Below are 22,240 nucleotides of genomic sequence, written 5' to 3' on the forward strand. Positions count from 1 at the left end.
AAGTTGAGAGGGTACGTGATTTTTTTTCACCACTTAAAAAATTAAGTCATATTTCCAAAGAATGTGGCATTATGAGGCTACTTATGTGTATGATGTTACACCTGCTCTGTCTAGATGCATGCTCTGTTTCCATTGCAAAGAGTGTCACGAAGCTGTTGTATGTTCTTCTGAGAAGCTGGCACACAACTGTTGTAACTGGTCCTCGATATCCTGTGTACAGACATTGGGATAAGAGTTGGCATCCAAGCTATTCTCACACATATTCTCATGGGAACAAATATGGCCATAGTACCTCGTGTTACACAGACATTTCATAGAGCGTGTGGTTGAACATTGCCTCATTGGGAAATGGCACCATGATAGTGCCATATGAGAGGTAACACGTGAGGACACAGGATGTCTGTGATGTACCAGTGCACCATCAAAATTTCCTCAGTCACTACCAGCTGTGCCATTCATTAGCAGTGCATTCATCTTGGTCAATGCACCACTCCAAATGCAGCCATTTGTGCTTTTGTTTTAACAGCAGCGTATACATGGGACAGTAATTCTCTTGTCCAGCTGCTGCCAGTATCCAACCAATAGTACGAGGGTTGACACATGGAGTGCATTACTTTTTTCAGATGTCAGGTGTAGTCGATATGAACTTCAGTGATTAAGATGCCTACCCTCATGTTCACATGCAGTCTAACATTGGGCCACTGTCACATCCGAACACCCCACAAATATGCATCTTGCATGATTTGACCAGGTGTCAAAAGGGAGACCCACAATGAGGTCCCTTTCAAACACTCTGAGGTGCAGGTAATGCCGTATCACTCGAGTACATGACATTATCACTCGACATCTGATTCTGTTCACAGCTTACATATACATCACCAGGCTCGGTAACAACTCTAAACAGAAACAACACCAATGCAGTCTTGTTGCTGTACTGCCTGTCACAGAAAATTATTACACTGCTCATTAACATATATGCAGATGGTTTGTATACATACAGAGTGGTATGTCTTCTGGTTGCTTCAGTTTTTCTGTCAGACAGTGCACAACAACTGAATGTAGAGTAGCAAATAAAATCAAGACTTCAGTCATGAGAGTATTTCTGCCACATTATTTGATGCAACATATTTCAACATCAAGATAACCATTTTAAAAGAGCCTTTTCTTATCAGAATAGTTTCATATCAAGGTTGCAAAGAAAACATGTTTGTTCCACTAATGTTTGTTTATTACAAACTACTTTTCAGCTTATTGGATTATCTGGTAATGACCAAATAAAATGAAAATTGGTTCGTATTAAACATACATAAGTGGAACAAAACAAAATTGTTTGCTTTTTAAGCTTAAGTACTACAACCGTATCTGACAAGCAAAGTTTGGTGTAGAAAAATATACGTTTTTGATTTTCTAATTAAACATATCTGTCACATTCATGAAAACCTTGGATTGTATGGCACTTTACATCATTATTTTGCAAGTAATAGTTCCTGCTGTGTGGCGGAGAGTATAACTTGTCGTATATGTGTGAATGGTGATATAAAAATGAAATACTATTGTTATTATTTGTAATAATATTCTTTTACAAGCCACTGTTGCTATATCTTGCAAAAAGCCAAAACATAATTTATGCAGATGTGGGAGAATGCAGATTACAATAAAGTGTCTTCAGCAATACACAACACATTGATGAGGCAGCAGTTTGTGGACATATTGTAAAATAAGCTTGCAGTACACATGCAAATTTCCATATCATGAATGACGTTTTCATTGCAGTTTTACAATTTTCCCTGCCCCCGCACACTCTTATGAGAGGAGAAAATTAACCAAAAAAATAAACCATGTTATGAAAAATGAGAAACAGTAATGTGAAATAATTTATTGAGCTTAAATCAAACATTAAATTATTAAATTACAAGTACAGTACAGCAAAGCTGAATTTATTATGAAATATTCTGAAACATGTACACACATACCCCCCCCCCCCCCCCACACACACACATTCTCTCTCTCTCTCTCTCTCTCTCTCTCTCTCTCTCTCTCTCTCTCTCTCCCCGTATCTCTCCACACTCAACTTGTTCCTCACGCAATAAATACTACTGCTAAACAAAACATGTAATACTTGACAATAGTACAACAGTACATTGGAATATAAATAAATGTCATGAAAAGGGGGAAAATGGTGGTAAAATAGTGAAAATCATGATATTTTTCAGTGCATTCTACTTGTCTGTAACCTAGAAAAAATCTGAGGCAGTTGCTTTGGTGTGCAGGTAGTCAGGTTAGCACTGTTTTAGTATTAAATACAGATCATAGAGACAAGCTACAGTCACAACTATAGCAGCAGCTGTGATTACAATTCTACGATCTTCACCATCACTGCTATGGCAGATTGGTAACTTGAAGGTGTAGGCAGTGTTTTGGAAAACTGTACTAATTGGAACAGCATACATACAAGATAAAAAAAGAGTAAAGTATGTAAAAGCAGGCAGTACACTGAAAGTTTAGAAGCTTAAATACATTACCCATTCACACAATATAACAATGCATTCACACAATATATCAATGCATTTGGAATAGTCACAGACTATAGCAAGGTAACCAGGCATTTAAGTTGGAAACTTTCTTGTTACACATCACCTTCTCTTCTATAAAATATGCTCATTATGATTTGTGAGACATAGGACATGCCATTTGTCTCATGGAATCATTAACTCTGATAACAAAAAAGTGGATATGGAACTGTATGGTCAACTGAACCTACCAGTACTGCATGTTGGCTTCACCGTGTGATATAAGGATGTCATTGCTTATGAAATCTTACTTACGCAAACAGGAATAGAATAGAGACTAAAAAGTTAGAAATATTTCTTGTATCTGTATTATTTTTTGGTATGTAGTTTGTGGTGACAAGCTGGTCTATAGTGTAGCCTGAGCTGTACATTAGGATGAAAGGTGGCAATCTGACTGAGAGTTGACAAAGTCAATGAATGTGAAATAAGAAATCTTGCTTGTGGTGGAATATTGATCTGTAGCACAGCTTGAGGCCTAGGGATTCGGAGGTTATGGTTTGATTGTAAGTTGGTGAATTGGTATTAAAGGCTTCATTTAATCTGAACTACAAACCAAAACCTGAAGGAAGTGCCTAAAGATTGACAGATAAGTAGTAAAAGGAAACTCTAATGAACAGGTTACTGAACATGGACTTTGAAAGTACCCACTGAGTCACTTGCAGTAGGTCAGTAATACAATGGAGATGCATTGTAAAATGCCTACATAAAGCAAACTAGATGGAATGTCTACAATTTACAGTGGTTAGCAGTAGCAGATTGGGGACATGGTTTTTAAAATAAAATCAGTGACAAATTAAATGCACACCAGTTATGTTAGTAGAAGAGGTTTACAGGGCTTTGGAAAGTCTGCACTGGCAGATGGAATTTGTGAGTTGAACCTGGATATCTCACTGGATACAAGGACTGGCTGTGAAGGGAAGGATCTGTATTTGAGTACTAGCTTGATAACCAATTTTAGTTTCTCCGGAAGTTTCCAAAATAGCTCAAGCTGAACTTAATTCTGCAAACATTTCCTGGGCTGTAGCTAAACCATTTTTCCCTGAGAGGAAAACATGTTTGAATTTATAAAACAAATGTTTATATCCTTGCTGAGGAAAAGGGCCACAGCAACAAACTAGCTGCTGTGGAGGTTGGGATGTTCGCCAGAGAGCTACTGCACAGTACGGAACAGAGCGTAGAGAGGTGTTGGATGTTTGAAGCTATGAAGGCAGATATTGAATCACTGAGCAATCATCCTCATGTGACTTTTGGAGAAAAACATGCAAAATGTAAATGAGAGTGACAGGATGATAATTTTAGCATGTTTACTTCTGAGTACTTGTGATATTTTACTGGAAAAGAGCTGATAATTCAAAGTTCTTTCTTGAACATTTTAGCTGTCATCATCCAGAACTGATTCTCATCTCTTTCACCTATTTCCTGTATTCCCTATCTCCCCTGATGACATTTTCAAAAAGGTTGAGGATGGAGTCCACTTTTAATTGCATATGGAAGCACTAAATGCCCCAATTGACATGTTTTGGCACCAGGTAAGTGGATGCATTAATTATTTTCTTGAGTATTGTTTGTATACAACTCTTAAACATTTCCTTTTTTCCCCTCCACATGTAAAATGTGATCTGTTCTTATAGCTTAATACTGGTGTTGGTGCAGGGAAATGAAAAAAATTAGGTCTAATGGTGCATTGATAACTGGAGCAATAGAGACAGAGACAGATGGAGTTGAGTCAGTGTTAGATAAATCTGTATATGATATTATGACTGTTGGTATGTTACACTGGCCAGTTTGTGTTTTGGTTTTTGGTAATCCTCCACATTTGTCAGTGCAGATGGTAACAACACATAAGCATTTGAAATTTTGAGATCAACAGAAGAAAGTTCACAGACATGTGGTACACACTGAGTTGAAACTTCCTGGCAGATTAAAACTGTGTGTTGGAGTGGTACTGGAACCTGGAAACTTGCCTTTCATGTGCAATCTTTTTATCAACTGGGCTGGCTGGACACCATTGATAACACAGTTTCACTATTGCCAGTAAATACGCCCTTGTTTCCAAACTTTGATAGACGATCTCATTGCAGTACCCGCACTCCTGGAAGAAAGGAGAGACTGGCATATCAGGTGAAATATTGATGGTAACAAATTGTGTGAGAGGAGTGGAAAGTTTAGAAGATAAGGTGAAGTGATTTGATGGTTAAATAATGCTAAACTGAGGTTCAGTGGTTGGCTGAGTGGCTGGAAAACCTGCTGCAGTCAAAGTGGTTGCATCCAGAGACATGAAGTACCACAAGTACAAATTCCAGCACAACTGTATAATATTTTATCCTCGCTGCTTTACATAATCTATCTGAATATTTGAGATTAAATGTTTTAGGGATCATGACACATAATGAACTTACTATGATACCTAAATTACATTTACACATGTGTGTGGGTGAACGTGGGAAGGGACAGATTCAAAACCAGAATGTTGGAGAAGTAATGCATGTAGGAACTCTATACTTCAGACAACCCACACAGCCTACCAACTTGAGCACAGAACTCCAAAAATGATGACTGATTTTGCTAGTGAGGACCTTCATGTCTTAGTGACATCCATCCACTGTTTGTTAGCAGCACCCAGTTTGCCAATGACCTCTTTTGACTTAATGCCACACAATGTCTCATTAATGACGGAGTTACAGCAGTGCCATTAGTTGAACACGTGCAGTGGTGATAGCAGCTAGAACCTCTTCTGGTGATGTTGATTTGGTCTCCTGGCTGATGCAGTGTGTTCCCTGCCAAAAAGAAAGAGATGTCAGCCTTTGTATCGATGTGTGCTCTCTACTTAACCTTCTTGTTTTAGTTTACTCCTCAGAAATGTTTGATGTATGGCATGCTAGACATAGGATATGTAGTTTTGTGTACATATTTCTTTACATTGACTGAGTGAATCTTTGAATTACATTTACAAATCCATTTTTCACATATGTGTAACATAACAGAATATAAGCATAAATTTATGTAGGAATCACTGTATTGCAGTTATTGCTGTACATATTGCTCTTCATTGTGTTGTTAAGAGGTGTGCTTTGTCAGATGTGTAACTCAAGCAGTAAATGGATGGTGGAGCACTTCAGAGGTGAAAAAGTAAGGGGTGGGGGGAAGAACTAACAAACATAAATATCCAAAATAATAGTTCTAAATGTTAGAAACTTTTTTCTTTTACAATTATGTTATGTGTCTATCATCAGTTCTCAAAATTTCTCCTCTTGAAATGAAGTGTTGGACAATTATTTTGTCTTCTTGTAATTTTCCAATTTTCTGTTACATATAATTTATCAAATGTTCCAATGACACTGCAGAATCTAATAAGTGACATTTATGATGAAATTATTTTTTTAAATTTCATTCGCTAAGACAAGCAAGCACTAGATAACACAAATGATTAAACAATAATTTTGAGTTAAAACTGTACATCAAACTAGAGCTTCAACCTTGTCATATTAGCCACATTAACAGGCCTCATTTCAATTTCTCACTGGCTTTCCACCATTCATTCAAACTCCAATGGGGCATCATTCAAACTCCAGTGGGGCACACTTCATTTCTCCACGAGGAGTAGAAAGCAGTTCAACATCTGTGCAGTCCTTATGCTGCGGTTAAGTCAGAACTCTGCACAGTATCCATTGTCTCAGAGGTGGCAATCACGTAGCTTCAAGGCATAGGAATGAGGAGAGCCCAGAGGTGTGTAACATGTGCCCACACATTTCAGTAATAGAATACATCACATGAAAGGCAGGTTTTGGGATTTGAATCTGAGCTGATGAAACCTTTTTAATTTCTCCTGTCTGTTTAACAGAATAGAAATATTCCCTGTCACATCCCCAGTTGTGTACACACATGAGTGATTGGACTTTGGCAATGGTTCTGTTCTTTCTTTGTCTTGTTTTTCTTGTGCCCTTGGCCTACATGGTTATTAACAGATTTGGCATCATTAATATAAAGGGCTGTCAGAAGCCCTTCCTGTTGCTACAGGCTTCAGCTTATTTGAGACAAGAACCTAGTAACATGTACACACCATTCATTTTTATGACAGTGTTGATGCAATGTGGCATGCACTCCACAAGACACCAAAAATGTTCAGGACTGAATCTGATCCGCAACCGCCACCGACAACTCAGAGCCGAATTTGAGGCCTACACACTGTGCTCAATTGTGGCCTAGTCGTGTTCAGCAGATGACGGTCGTGTAACCTGGAGGGCAATTGAGCCAAATCCCAACAGTGTTTCTCACGTAGAATTGTGGGCAGCACAAGTTTTAACCTGCCCAGCCCATGTCAGATGTACTGGCCACGAACTATCCGGTTTAGTCAGTGAGCTGAGTGCAGCCCACCACACCACGTATGCCAGGCTACGAGGCCAGCCCGTCGGCCTGTTGGCTTACCAGCTCACCGTGGTGTGCTCTCTGCTCACAGACTGACCACCCCAGCATGTCACTTGTGCTGTGATGTGCCTTTCACCTGTCAGCAGTGTCCTAAAATGTAATGACTTTTACTAGATGTCATTGGATTCTTACACCGAGATTATCAATGATTTCATTATACGAGAATAAAATGCTTTGAATGCTGCTAAAGTATGCCCAGTTTGCATTATCTGGAAATTAAGAATGTATTGTGGCATTTATGTCGCATGCCAGCCCACATTTTATTAATCTCATTGTATGGTATTGTAAGGTTCACACTGTAAGCCAGCAAGCAGTTAATACTGAAGCCACTCCCCCCCCCCAAGCGACAGGTGGTCACGATGTACAAGAACAAATGTGCGAGTAGCAGCAGGGACATACTATAGAGTATAGAGAATGTGGTGATTCATACTGTGAGACTTGGCAACAAGCACATCACTCTGTTTATTAATATTAACTTTTTAAATGTTTACATATGCTTCGTACTAGACCATCGACAGTATCCAAGCTGATCTAACCGTGGTTTCAGCAATGCCAAAATCGAGCTCACATTTTAATTAGAATTTTATACATGGTGAACATTAATAAAACTGAGAAACTGCAGGGACAGATTCTGGACTGGAAATGGAGGAAAAAAGTCCTATGAACATGTGTGTGGAAGTGAACTGTTGACACGGTTCACGGCACCGACAGATGACGCTGACACACCACGTGACGGCTTTCAGAGTACAGTTCTGAATAGAATGCAGCAAATATTCTGAACAACCTGTATACTGTCTGCAGTCTCTTAATAGTTTAACCAGGAATCATACGGTGTTATGATTTACCTATTTATATGTATTTACAGCATTCACTATATAGTGGAGATGCTGAGATGCAGATAGGCACAACAAAAAGATTTTCACACTTAAAACTTCGGCCACGGCCTTTGTCAACAATAGGCATGTAAACGAGTCGTGTGTGTTAGTTGCGTTTGTGTGAGTGTGAGTGTGCGTGTGTGTGGGTGTGCCTATGCGTGTCTATTGTTGACAAAGGCCATTAGTCTAAAGCCTTAAGTGTGAAAATCTTTTTGTGTGCCTGTCTGCGACTCAGCATCTCCACTATATGGTGAGTTGTAAATTTCCTTCTCGTAATATTGTTACATTCCATCCTGGATTTTCCATTGTTTGATATTTACAGCATTATTAGACAAATGCATCTGCCCAGCAATATTTCAGTCAGTGGCCTTACCTTGTGGTTACAAATAACAACTGTGTGCACTTTTCTTCAAACGGTCAGCCTCTTTCTTGACAGTCAATTGAATCAAAACACTTTTGGCCATTAGCACTCTTCTTTCATTTGTTGTCAGTCTTTGTAATCCAATAATAGGCTGGTGCAGCAGGAGCTATTTCCATATGCTGTGTTTCATTACATTTTATGCACTTGATTTTGGATTATTTTTACTACTATGGATGTAAAGCTGTTCCTGGTCTATTAAACATGCCACCTATCACTCCTTCTGAGAGAGTTTATAATCCATTGCAAGAGCATAAAAATAATAGGAAAATGCTGCTGTAGCTTTGCATGAAGAAGGCACATCTTACTTGCTCTCCATCAGTGTGCAGATTTTGCATATACTGGCTAGTGTGAATCATGGTGGATTTAAAAAAAGATTTGAGTGGTTTATGGTAAAATTATTTTTTAAAGCCACGTATCCATATTACATACAGCAAAGAGCACTATTTCATTTGCTCTTAAATTTATATCACATAAACATTTATAATACACGGTATTTTGTCTCCGTTTCCGTGTTGTTTTGTGCCCGTATTGTTACGCATCCGCTTTGTTATGCGCTCTAGTATTAATAAATTTGCAGTTGCATTCACAGTGCATATCTGTAGTGCCGGTGGTAATGTGGTGTTCTTTAAATCACTTGTTGTTTTGGTGCTAAACGTATGTAAAGGGACAGTATACCCAGAAATTTCGTGCAGAATCGCTACGCGATAGTAAATTTGCAGACTGTCTAGAAAGAATTCTAGGTGATGACGCAAGAGCATATCGTAAATTTTGAGGTAATATTTTGTTAGTGGGTTCTGCCTCAATAGTAAGCCACAGTGGCGCAAAAAAATGCACAAGACAGCGGCAGCACCTTTGACAACAAACAAAAATATCTTTCAAAACCTTGATAGAGTGTTCAGACGTGACTCAAGCTGAGGGTTCCCTTGCATTATTTGTTTCTACCCATTGTCCGATCATGTCGTGTCATCACGCAACTGATTTGTGCAAGAGTAAATTCACAGACAGTAATATTGCCATAAAACTTAAATTACGTTGAACAAAATGTAGTGCAGCTATAAAACATGTAATAATGCGGTATTTTGTGGAAAATGTGCTGCAAGATATCGGTGGCAGCATGTATATCATTATAATTAATGAATCAACAGACATTAGTGTGACCAAATTTTTAGGAATAACAATAATATATTACAGTGCTGCTATCAATGCAATTATTTACACGTTTTTAAAATTAGCCGATGTCGAACATTATAATGTACGCCTCAAGAATTAAAGTTAGACTTAAACAACCTCCAGGGTATAGGCACAGACAATACGAACGTAATCGTAGGTGTTCACAATGGTGTCAATCAAATTTTGAAAAATGTAATTCTGGATTTGATTGTTATAAAATGTGTAAGCCATTCAGTTCAACTTGCTACTTCTGCTTCAAGTGAGACGCTCCAGGAAATCTGGACTTCTTAATTAGGGAAACATATAATTGGTTTTTGCATTCTTCAACTAGCCCCACAGTTGAATAGTAATATTTATCAGACTGTCAAAGGAGCGCAACATGTTAAAATTCCATGCGCATGTGATACGCGAAGTTGTCCACAGAACCTACGCTAACAAAAACTACGGACCAGCAGTTACAGCTTAATACGCTCACCGAAATAAAGGGATTCAAAGACAACTGTTACACTGCAGAAGTGCTTTATTCAGTGTTTTCTGATAAATCCAGCTAGGCTTATTTACATATTTTTCAAGACGATTCTTTCAAATTTGCATCTAGTCAACAACATTTTGAACCAAATACAGAGGATTCGTGTAAGCTGTTAAATTTTTTGGAAATTTGTGGTAAGGTCTAATGAGACCAAACTACTGAGGTCATCGGTCCGTAAGCTTACCCATACTTAAACTACACTACTGGCCATTAAAATTGCTACACCACGAAGATGACGTGCTACAGATGCGAAATTTAACCGACAGGAAGACGATGCTGTGATATGCAAATGATTAGCTTTTCAGTGCATTCACACAAGGTTGGTGCCGACGGCGAGACGTACAACGTGCTGACACAAGCAGCAGTTGACCGGCGTTGCCTGGTGAAACGTTGTGATGCCTCGTGTAAGGAGGAGAAATGTGTACCAACTCGTTTCCGGCTTTGATAAAGGTCGGATTGTACCCTATCGCGATTGCGGTTTATCGTATCGCGACATTGCTGCCCGCGTTGGTCGAGATCCAATGACTGTTGGCAGAATATGGAATCGGTGGGTTCAGGAGGTTAATACGGAACGCCGTGCTGGATCCCAACGGCCTCGTATCACTAGCAGTCGAGATGACAGGCATCTTATCCGTATGGCTGTAACGGATCGTGCAGCCACGTCTCGATCCCTGAGTCAACAGACGGGGACGTTTGCAAGACAACAACCATCTGCACGAACAGTTCGACGACGTTTGCAGCAGCATGGACTATCAGCTCGGAGACCGTGGCTGCGGTTGCCCTTGACGCTGCATCACAGACAGGAGCGCCTGCGACGATGTACTCAACAACGAACCTGGGTGCACGAATGGCAAAACGTCATTTTTTCGGATGAATCCAGGTTCTGTTTACAGCATCGTGATGGTCGCATCCGTGTTTGGCGACATCGCGGTGAACGCACATTGGAAGCGTGTATTAGCCATTGCCAAGCTGGCGTATCACCTGGCGTGATGGTATGGGATGCCATTGGTTACACGTCTCGGTCACCTCTTGTTGCCATTGACAGCACTTTGAAAAGTGGACGTTACATTTCAGATGTGTTACGACCCGTGGCTCTACCCTTCATTCGATCCCTGTGAAACCCTACATTTCAGCAGGATAATGCACGACCGCATGTTGCAGGTTCTGTACGGGCCTTTCTGGATACAGAAAATGTTCGACTGCTGCCCTGGCCAGCACATTCTCCAGATCTCTCACCAATTGAAAACGTCTGGTCAGTAGTGGCCGAGCAACTGGCTCGTCACAATACGCCAGTCACTACTGTTGATGAACTGTGGTATCGTGTTGAAGCTGCATGGGCAGCTGTACCTGTACACGCCATCCAAGCTCTGTTTGACTCAATGCCCAGGCGTATCAAGGCCGTTATTACGGCCAGAGGTGGTGGTTCTGCGTACTGATTTCTCAGGATCTATGCACCCAAATTGCGTGAAAATGTAATCACATGTCAGTACTAGTATAATATATTTGTGCAATGAAAGCCCGTTTATCATCTGCATTTATTCTTGGTGTAGCAATTTTGCTGGCCAGCAGTGTAACTTACGCCAAGGACGAGTCACACAGCCGTGCCCGAGGGAGGACTGCGACGGGGGTAGCCGCGCGGCCGCGGCCGCGGACCGTTGACAAGGCGCCTCAGGCTGCGCGTCTAACATCCCCACGTACCCTATGCAAAGAAAATTTGAAAACCACTTAGATCCCAAAACATACTAGGATATTAGTTCGAAAATAATATTAATGAATTGAGAAACTCTTAATTATGCCCGGAACAAGAACGTGTCCTACATCTGAGATGCATCCAGTTTGTGTACCAATTTGTAATTCAGTGTCGTTAAAAAGTCACTCATTCCTCTCCTTGAATCGTGTAGGCTAATATTGATCCTGGCACAATAACAAAATCTGATTTTCAATGACAAAATTCAGTTCTTGTCAAATGGTCCGAAACAGACGCTGTTAATTTCTGCTGTGAAGTGCTGCAACACAGAGCTGCAACTAATGTCAACACATCTCGCGAGTTAACAATTTCTGCGCTGTCTCGACCAACGTTACCATGGTCGAATGCGGAAGTGCAAAGACTTTCTAGGCAGATGAACATTATTAAAACCAAAACGAGAAATAAAATGAAATTCGAAATGGTGAATTCACAATTGTCGATTCGAGCAGGAATCGGGAGGAAGAAACAATGTTGCCACAATAGTGAACCGCCAACAGATGTGCCGACGCAGGTAGAAACTTACAACTTTGTAAGATGGGCACCCACAGCCAGTGAAATTCATGGTGAATTGAAACTGAATGAAACCGCAGACAGCTGTTAACTGGTCGTTTATTGACCCGACCGGTTTCGCTGCGTTAAAGCAGCGTATTGGGGTGTAAGGGTGTAACATCAATTAGCACATGGAGATGCTCCCAGCGTTCGTAGTCAGAGAATCCTTACGACTTCTGACTACGGTTGTCGCATCCCCTGCACTATTCACCCCAATGTTTCGCCGACTTTTGTTCGTTGAGCACTTCCCCTCTTCATGGGGTTGGATTCTCTGACTGCGAACGTTGGAGCGTCTCCATGTGCCAATTCATGTGACACCACTTACACCTGAAGATATTGCTTTAACGCAGCGAAACCGATCGTGTTAATACACAATCAGTTAACAGCTGTTTGGTTCAAATGGCTCTGAGCACTATGGGACTTAACTTCTGAGGTCATCAGTCCCCTAGAAGTTAGAACTACTTAAACCTGACTAACCTAAGGACATCACACACATCCATGCCCGAGGCAGGATTAGAACCCGCGACCGTAGTGGTCGCGCGGTTCCAGACTGTAGCGACTAGAACCGCTCGGCCACTCCGGCCGGGTAACAGCTGTTTGCGGTTTCATTCAATTTCATGTGACCTGATTGGAACTGTTAACTACATGTAACGCCTCTGAACATACTCTGGAAGCATCTGGTCGTACTTTATCCGCTACTACCTCTGCCTCCGGTGTTGAACCTTCTGTTGGGGAAGACGTTGATAACCTCGAGCATTTCATTTTCTCTTAGGTAAGTTCGCCGTGCCACATTTCATAATATTGTTATAGCTTTAAACAAATGGATAAATTGAACTGTTGCATAATTTTGGTTACTCAACATACTCAGTGCTTAAAAAATAACAATCCAATGGTTTTGTTAAAGGCACGATAAAAAACGTAGTCGTTTATAGGGATTTTGAATAAGTTCTTTTAGCCGGAAATCTCACTTCACTGTTAGTAACAAAAATACTCTGAGCACTCGATTCTCTCTGCCTGCCCTGCAAGGGACAGCGTGAAGTAATATTTAGCGTAAATGATGTAACGTAATATCAATCATCGGGTTTGTTCGGTTTTGAATTCTTTTTAAACTAGCTTTCTCCGCGCTTCCCGGTGTTGCCGTGAATTTCATACTTTTATACCGCGTTATTTACCTAAAATCGGTAAATAATCTTTTAATGGGTTAAAGAACTCATCAATAAGAACAACTTTTACTGTGGGACCAACTTCAAAATCGCGAAAAATCACTTGTTTCATACATTTTGGTCGGGTAGGTTAATTCGTATGTAACTTTTACAGGGACTAGTTGATTTCAAGTCTGTCCCATAATAAAAGAAAACCTTCATATTAATGAGTTTTATTTTAAACCATTAAATGGTTATTGGGCTTTTTAAACAACCCTATAATATTTTGTTTGCTGTTGTGAACAGAACCGGAACCAGTGTCAGTGGGTGTGTCTGGTACTTGCGCTGAAAATCCTTTTGATATTTCTTATGTGGCAGGAAAAATACTCAGTGACGAGGAAAAGTTTAAAAATCTGACGGAGTCTTCAGAATAACTTCGTAATTATGAATATCCCTAGCAGACAGAGGGTGGACAAAAAAGAAAGTTACGTTCTGATTGGCTAAAGGAACACTCTCGGCTAGTTTATAGCCAACAACAGAACGGTGCATATTGTTTGCCTTTCGTGCTATTTTCTGGTCCAGATAGTGCGGGCAAGCTTTCTGTGGCTCTAAGATCTTGAGTCACTCGTCCACTTTGCAAATATAAAAAAGCACTAGAAATCTTCAGAAACCATTCTGCTACAGATTATCACAAAATGGCAGTTTTAAAAAGCACACATTTCAAAAGTTCGTATGAAAACCCTGAAAAAACTGTAAATAATGTAATCGAAATTGAGAAACTGAAAATGATTAAATCAAGCAGAGCGGCTGATTCCCATAGTAAAGACGATTATATGATGTGGTCGAGAGAACATACCGTTAAGAGGCCACCAAGATGATGGTACACTGAGTGATGAAATCAGCCAAGGAGAATTTCGAGCACTTTTTAAAATTTCGCATTGACTCAGATGATTCGTCTCTCCAAAAACATATATAGATAGCGGCACAAAGTGCTACATATCTGAGCAAAACAACTCAGAATCAGCTGATTGATTGTTGCCATTCTGTCATTATGAAAAAGGTACTCGACAAAGTCGAAGAAGCAAAATATAATGCTGTCCTTGGCGACACAACAACGGATGCCAGTGGTACAGGACAACTCGGTGTATGTATCTGGTATCTGAATTTACAAAAAAGCATAATACACGAAGACTTCATATACTTTCTATCTGCAACTGTCACGACTCGTTCAAAAATTAAATGAAGTCGGCGTACAAGTTAAGAATTTGAGAGGTCAAGTTGTGACGGAGGTGCCAACATGTCTGAAAAGTTCAGTGGCGTACAATCCCAAATAAAGTAGCTGCAACCGCAGGCGACGTACATGCATTGTGCAACACATAAACTAAACCTAGCTATCGTGAGGTGCTGCCGGTTGCCTTGCATTCGCAATATGGTGGGAGTTGTAAGCCGTGTTACCAATTTTGTGCGCTAGTCAGCAAAAAGGTTGGAACTTATCAAGCAAGCTATCCTTGAAAAACAACCAGAGGCGAAAAGAGTTGAAGTGTTGGTGATACAAGCTGATTTGAAAGCCATGATGCACTCCTTCAATTCAAAGAGTTCTTTGACCCTGTCGCACAGTTCCTTGAAGAAATGGACAGAACTTGGCCGTTGTCAGAAAGAGCACGTTTTCTGGCTTCTATTCAATGCTATGACTTGACAATTGAAATTACTGTCTCGCTTCCACGGCAGTTTCAGGCTGTTGCGTTAGATCTCAAACTTTGCTACGCGATGGTAGACAGTGTAATAAGAACACTGGGATGATACAGAGAAACGCAAAATGAAGAAATTTTCCAAGAGGCGTGTCATATTGTAGAACCTTTGGACATCTCAGTGCAGGCACCCAGAATTGCCAATCGTTCTGCTCATCGCTCAAATATAGAAGCACCTGATGCTAATGAATACTACAGGTAAAATAAACCTTTAGTACATACACACGCTTTTTGCCTGATGCAGCATTTCTTTCTTTTCTGTTCTTTCGAGTTCGAGAATAATGTATTGTCGTGTTTTGTTCCCTTTCATCGATTTGTACTGGACAGTTGAGGAGTCGCTATTCGAGAGCAGAGCACTCTTCAATCACGACCTCTTCACCCTTATACCAAGTGCCATCGTTAAAACAGAAAATGTGAACTCTCTAGTGGCAGCTGCACGTGTTTACAGCAGCGACTTGCCTCATCCTCTCTCGTTGTCGGGAGAAATAACTCTTCGAAAGGAGCTCTGGAGAGACAGGGAACATCCCCCCCCCCCCCAAACAGCAGCAGAGGCACATCAAGAGACAAATGAATTTTTCCCTAATATAAAAATTCTTTTACAAATCCTCGCTACATTACCAGTATCTACTTGTTTTGTGGAGATTAGCTTCTCTTCGCTTAAACTGATAAAGTCGTACCTTCGTACGACAGTGGTGGACGACAAGTTGAATGGTGTGGTTGCCATGTATATTCACCGAGTTATATCTGGCAGCCTGCAACCTGTCAAAGTCATTGAAGAATTTGCATTAATGTTTACTTTGAGAAAGCCTACGTTCAGTTGGGTCAAGCCCTTCCCAAAACAAAATCCTCAATCCATCACAGGGTGTCAGGTCCAGAGATTTAGATGGCCAAGAGCAGAATACAGCTCTGAAACTTCCTGGCAGATTAAAACTGTGTGCCGGACAGAGACTCGAACTCGAGACCTTTGCCTTTCGCGGGCAAGTGCACTACCGTCTGAGCTACCCAAGCATGACTCACACCCAGCCCCACAGCTTTACTTCTGCCAATATCTCGTCTCCTAACTTCCAAACTTTACAGAAGCTCTCCTGTGGTTCGCAGTGAAGAAAAGTGGGATTTACAATTTTTATGGTATCACAGAGAAGAAATTAACTTTTGGTGAGTCATGCTGATGCTCACTTACACATAAAGTCTTTTCTGTATCTAAGTGAATGTTGTGCCAGTACTTGTGGGGAAGGTTGCTTCATTGCTAAAAATGAGACATGCATCCAATCGTCCTTTCTCCATGAATTCCAGCATTCCCATAGAATGTGGCAGCTTATAATTCACTGTGCATGCAAAACAATCAAAATTTTGAACTTTCTTTTAGATTCTCTGTAATTCTTATCAAGAACTGCCCCGGAATTAATGTTTTGAAACGGAAATCCACTGTTTCATGCGTTTCACACATGTCTGCACCAGTTCTTTTACCCTATGAGACAGAGAGAGTCTTTGGGTTGCCTTCACTCTAAATTCCCCAAAACACCCTTCACTGTTCCAAATACATGGTAACATGGTGAGAGTATTGCAGTATGGTGTATCTAGAACTTTGGTTTGTGGATAATGACAAGTGTATCAGTTACAGTGAGGTGAACGAGAGGAACCCTTCGTGTGACAACTTTACGCAATACCAGCACAGTGCATACAACTTCTGGTATTGTGCAGCCTCTGTTATCATTATAAATGGACTGATACTGCCACCTAATTCCCTGCCCATAACTTGTAGAGGGTCATAGGAGCTCTCAAGAATTATAAAACTGATACGACCCACATTCTCATAAACAGAGGACTACAGTGAATGGAATGTGTTTCACTATGGACTGACATATGTGCATCTATAAACATATTTTATTCAATCAAACTCTCCCTTAATGTGTCCCTTAATGTGGCTACTACCATGCATTCCACCATCTTGTGTTGGTTTTACTGATGTTTTATTCCTCCTGATCACAAAAATTGTGCAACTGCTCACTGTTATTCTATGTTACCCACAGGTAAACGTACTGCCATCGTTTTTCAACTGCCACTTTTTGTTGTAGGGGTGAATGGTCTTCTGGCATATGTCAACACCTTTAAAGGGCACGTATTAGTCCTTTATGACAGTTTGAAATTTCTGGACTGTTCCCCTTTGTGTAGAATTGAGGGTTTGCCATTACTTTTTGAAAGACTTTAATAAAATAACAATGTAAAAAAGGGCAAATGCTCACCTGCTGAATGTGGTAGTGTCTGGAACAAGCAACCAGTCCTTACTGGGGTATTCCCCTCCGTAGATGCTTCTCCGCCTTCGGCGTCCGAGTGCCAGGGGTACCAACATGGCCACAGTAGCAGGTAACACCCCGGCACCTACTGCTGCCAACAGTGCACGGCCCGGATTCGGCTTGGTGCCCTTCCTACCCGGTAGCACGTGAAAGAGCTGCTGCTGTAGTGGGCGGATTCCAAACTGTGTTGTCAAGTTGCCTCCACTGCCAACACCTTGCAATACTGGCACAGATGCCAGAGTAGGACGTGCTGGCACGCCGGTGAACACGGGGATGTCTTGTGCGGGCACCAGGCCATTCTGTAAGTACCGAGGAAAATGCTGAGGAGATGTGAGTGAAGAAGAGAATGGGAAGGTGTATTACTTTTTCTTCAGTCATTTGATGTGTATGTGAATTAGGGGTGGGAAGTTAGAGCATATATCTTGTGAACATCATACCCAAAGAGGCAATAGGATGTCGTGAATAGTTGTCTGGTCTTCTGTTTGTAGTGAATATGAATTATAATTCTGCTGAATTCCTCTCTGTTTATCTGTACAGACTGGCCCTCTTTGATTTTCTTCATACTTGTGGGATAAATAAGTAAAAAAGAAAGAAATAAATGTCAAGATCAGAACACAGATACATGTTTCTTAAAGTTGTATGGCGCACTTCTAAGAAACAATAAAGAAATTGCATTCAGAGTTTTCTAACCACTGTTAAGTATAAAAAATTTTGATGCATTTAATATCAGTGATGTGGACTATCTGTCTTGTGGACTGTGAATTAGCTGGTACTGGTACCTATTGCTGTCTTCTTGTTATTATGTACATTACATTTTAAAGGTATTCTTCATCTATGTCAAAACAGATGTGTTCCTTTATTTGCAATGTACTTTGCTTTTTGGTGTGCTCTCTGCCATTATTCTAAAGAATGTTCACAGGTTATGTGCCCATGATTGTTGATCAACAGCTACTATGGAGGTGTAATGAGGGGAGTTGTCATGATGTCACAAACTTGAGGCAAATGTCTGCCACCTTAGTTGCCTTAGACATTATCTTCTGGTGGAAGTGTTTGGATAAAAAATGTCAGCTTGTTTCATTTACAGATGTACTAATCACTATGATTATAGTCTAAAATATAAAGGAATTACATTATATTCGTAAGTGGACTTGTTAAGTGATATTTTCTTTATACACAGGAATTTTGGTTGTACTGCTTGCTGCTTGACTTTAGATTTTCTATTAGTCTAACTTGAAAAGCTGTCTGGGCAATCTCGGCTTTTATTTTTGAATATGAATATTTATGCCACACACCCTTAAATTAATGTTTCTTTCTCCTCTAGCTCCCTCCAGATTAGTCTGTAATATGTCCTTCTGTCTTGACTTGTTTCGAATTTGCTCTGCTAATGCGAGAGCTGACACACTCCAATCGAGAAGAAAAGACTGGAAACTCACCAAACATAGCAAAATATGTTCTCAGCATTTTCAGGAAGAGGGCATAGACTGAACACTAATGTAGTGATCCCATATTACGGAAAATATGATTATGAAAGCAGCATTTTCATTTCTTGGTTATTCTAAACAAATAAAAAAATAAACTTACATTAACAAGCCAAAATATGGTGTTGTCAGTGTCAAATATGCATTTAAGATCAGAAAAATGCCTGAAAATGTGTTTCTGATCCTACATTATTTACAAAAGCACTGTAACATTTTTAAAACAACTGTTGCCTGCACACTACAGAAATTAAGAACAAAAAGTAATTGTAGTCTGCTAAGCTTTTGGTGCATCTAACACGGTGCCAGTTTCGAAGCAACGTACAGTGTAAGCCTATCCCCTTATTATACATCCATGAGAGCTACACAAAGTAGGAACACCATCTAAATAACAAGACCGGCTGGAAAAGATTGTTTTAAATGCTGAGACACTGTGAATACCAGTACTGAAAATTTTCCCATTTGTGCAGATGGTGAAGAGGATTCGTAAGTGAAAAATTGAAGAAAGGTAATATAATATTGCAGCCTCCGTGGAAAAACTGAACTTTTGAATAAAGATAATTATCACCACTGGTTGCAAAAAATTAAGGGAACTCTCATTAGTAAACAATGTTGGTGGGCGATTGATCCTAGCATGGGAAATACACCCCATAGAAGGTCAACAAAAAGCAAATAGTCAACAAAAAGCAAATACAAGGGGGGTGGGAATTCTGACAATTTAGAAATTCGAAAACTGTCTTTTAGAAGAAGAACAATCGTAACTGTGTGCATAGTTGTCTGGAATTGTGGTCTTGTGGTTGTTAGTTTGATTCTCACTTGAGTCATTTTTTTATATTTATGAACTCTGCATGTATTATCAACTGAAATGTTAATTAACAAACACTGAATCATAGTTCTTAATAGAAAATAATATCTTTATATTTATATGTGGTAATGGAATAGAAGTGTGAGGACTGCATTCATAATAAATTCAGATGTGGTAGGTATAGTACATAAATGTGAAACATGAAACAGAAAATAAAACAATGTATTTCTAGAGATTACTAATAAATACAAAAAATAATATTAAAAATAACGTTATTGGTGTGTATAGTTATTTCATTTAACAACAAGACACTTTTGTAGCAAATTTTATTTTATTGTGTATATATTCACTCTTTCATGTGATTTGTAATTAAAAACAAAAAATATTTTTGTGTTAAAAACTGAGATTAAATTTTGTTATTTAGCCATTCAAACTGATGATAAAACAAATGCAGACAATAGTTAACATAAACTTGGATCCAGCGGGAATCAAAAAGTCAACTTCAAGACTATTAGACTGGATTGTTAATAGACAGCTACAGACTGCTGTGTTATAAGTATTGAAGTATTCTATCCTTTAACAACACTAAAAATCAATTTTTTGAGCATTTGTGAGAAAATTATTGTAGTGCTTTAGCTACTGGTAAGTGATGTTTGAGCATTGACCTTCAAATGCTGTAAGTTTGAAGAAAATCAAAGAGGATCGATGCATAAAGTCCCTTTGTAAGATCGAACACAAAATTTACATCTAATCAGTTGTTTTGTAGGGAAAGCTTTTTGTTCAACATTAGGTAAATTTTAATGTAATATAAGCTGGTTCTGAGTTGCAGATAGACGCAACAAAAAGGCTGTCGGATAGTGAGCTTTCTGCCACCTAGGCCGTTGTCAGAAATAGACACACACACACACGCGCGCGCACACGCACACACGCGCACACGCACACGCACATGCACACACACACACACACACACACACACACACACACACACACACACACACACAAAAATGCTACTTACACATACATGACTGCATTCTGTGGCTACTGGAGCCATACTGTGAGCAGCAGTGCATGATGGGAGAACAACTGTATTTTTTTTTTTGGGGGGGGGGGGGAGTGTAAGGAGTAGGCTGGGGGGAGGGGGAGGGAAGGATAGCAGGGTAGGGATGAGGGATGGTGAAGTGCTGCTTGTGGGAGTGTAGAGGGACAGGGTTACATTCTATCCTGGATTTTTCCATTGTTGGTTCTGATGTAACATGACAAACACTTTAGGTTACAAAACAAAATTACTTGAAACTATCCACCTGTTTTTCATGCTAGTCATTTTACATATGTTTACTCTACCAGCTCACAATGTGTGAATCAGGTTTTTACTTTTGGTTTCCTCTTCAGAAATTATGATTGACATTACTAGCATTTATCTAAAGTTAGAACCACCACTGATTTGCAGTGATATAAAATGATTCGTGGAGGAGAGCATTTATCAGCTGCTCATACTAAGCCTGACACAAGAGTGTTACCTGTTTAGTTTTTAACACTAAAAAAAATCCATTTGAAGCATACAGATATCCCAGTCAAAGCATGTCAGAGTACCTTGATCCAGATATCTAGCTTCACCCAAACAATAATGTTTTAATTAATAATAAATAATTAAAACATCAGTAAAGATGTATTGATAACTACCAAAATTTGAAGAAAGATGATCAGACTGTTTTAAAATTGTAGTTTATTTAGCACTACTAGTTTCAAGCATTGCCTATTCTAAAGTGCAACTACAAGAGATGAGGATGTATATCATCCTCATCAAACAGATATTGCTTGCTGTATGTAGTTGTGCATGGCACATTCATCAAAGTGCACCATATTGAAATGCATTGGCATGCATCACGCACTCTAATGACCATGCTGTGCACAACTGTGCATGACACTTGATTTTTGTTTGATGAGGATGATATATCCACATCTACTGTAGATGCACCTGAGACTTAGCTGCACTCAAAACTAGTAGTGCTTAATAAAATAAGGGTAGCACCATCGCGCCTGAATGAGCAGCACATCGTCCAGTGCCAGTAGCTCCTTTTGGATGGTAAGGAGTGGCGTAGGGTCAGCACACCACTCTCCTGGCAGCCCTGGTGCTGCTACCTCTCATTCAAGCAGTTCCTCACTTGCCACCACGGGCTGAGTGCGTGCTGTTCCATCTTCCCACCTACAAAAAATCCTTGGCAGTCCAAGGAATTGAACTCTGTTCCCCCTCGTGGTCTACAGAGGTGGACACTGCTAAATAAGGGCAATTTTAAAACAGAGGCTGATAGAACAATGTCTTTCTTCAGATTTATCCAGGATGCGGTGTCCACCCGTAAAATGCTTTGCCTGAGGGGGTACTATAGGATTTGGAAGTGCAGTTAAAACATTTCTGCTTTTGATTTGCTAGCCTCAGTTTCAATTTTTGTGTTAGCACAAGTGTTTGGTCACTAACTTTGGTGCCAATGGAAG

General features: G+C 39.9%; 1 protein-coding gene across 1 annotated transcript in view; it reads right to left on the minus strand.

The window, feature by feature from the left end:
- Window positions 1-2,035: 2,035 nt before the first annotated feature.
- The window catches only part of LOC124550828, a 117,011-nt gene continuing 96,806 nt past the window's right edge, over window positions 2,036-22,240 (minus strand). The window contains exons 8-9 of the mRNA XM_047125553.1: window positions 17,420-17,769; window positions 2,036-5,347 (exon numbers count right to left, since the gene is read on the minus strand). Of these exons, the coding sequence (XP_046981509.1) occupies window positions 5,293-5,347; window positions 17,420-17,769 (405 nt within the window). The 3' untranslated portion in view covers window positions 2,036-5,292. The remainder of the gene's footprint in view (window positions 5,348-17,419; window positions 17,770-22,240) is intronic.

Source organism: Schistocerca americana, chromosome 9 (assembly GCF_021461395.2).
Source record: "Schistocerca americana isolate TAMUIC-IGC-003095 chromosome 9, iqSchAmer2.1, whole genome shotgun sequence".
In the NCBI taxonomy this organism is placed as follows: Eukaryota; Metazoa; Arthropoda; class Insecta; order Orthoptera; family Acrididae; genus Schistocerca; species Schistocerca americana.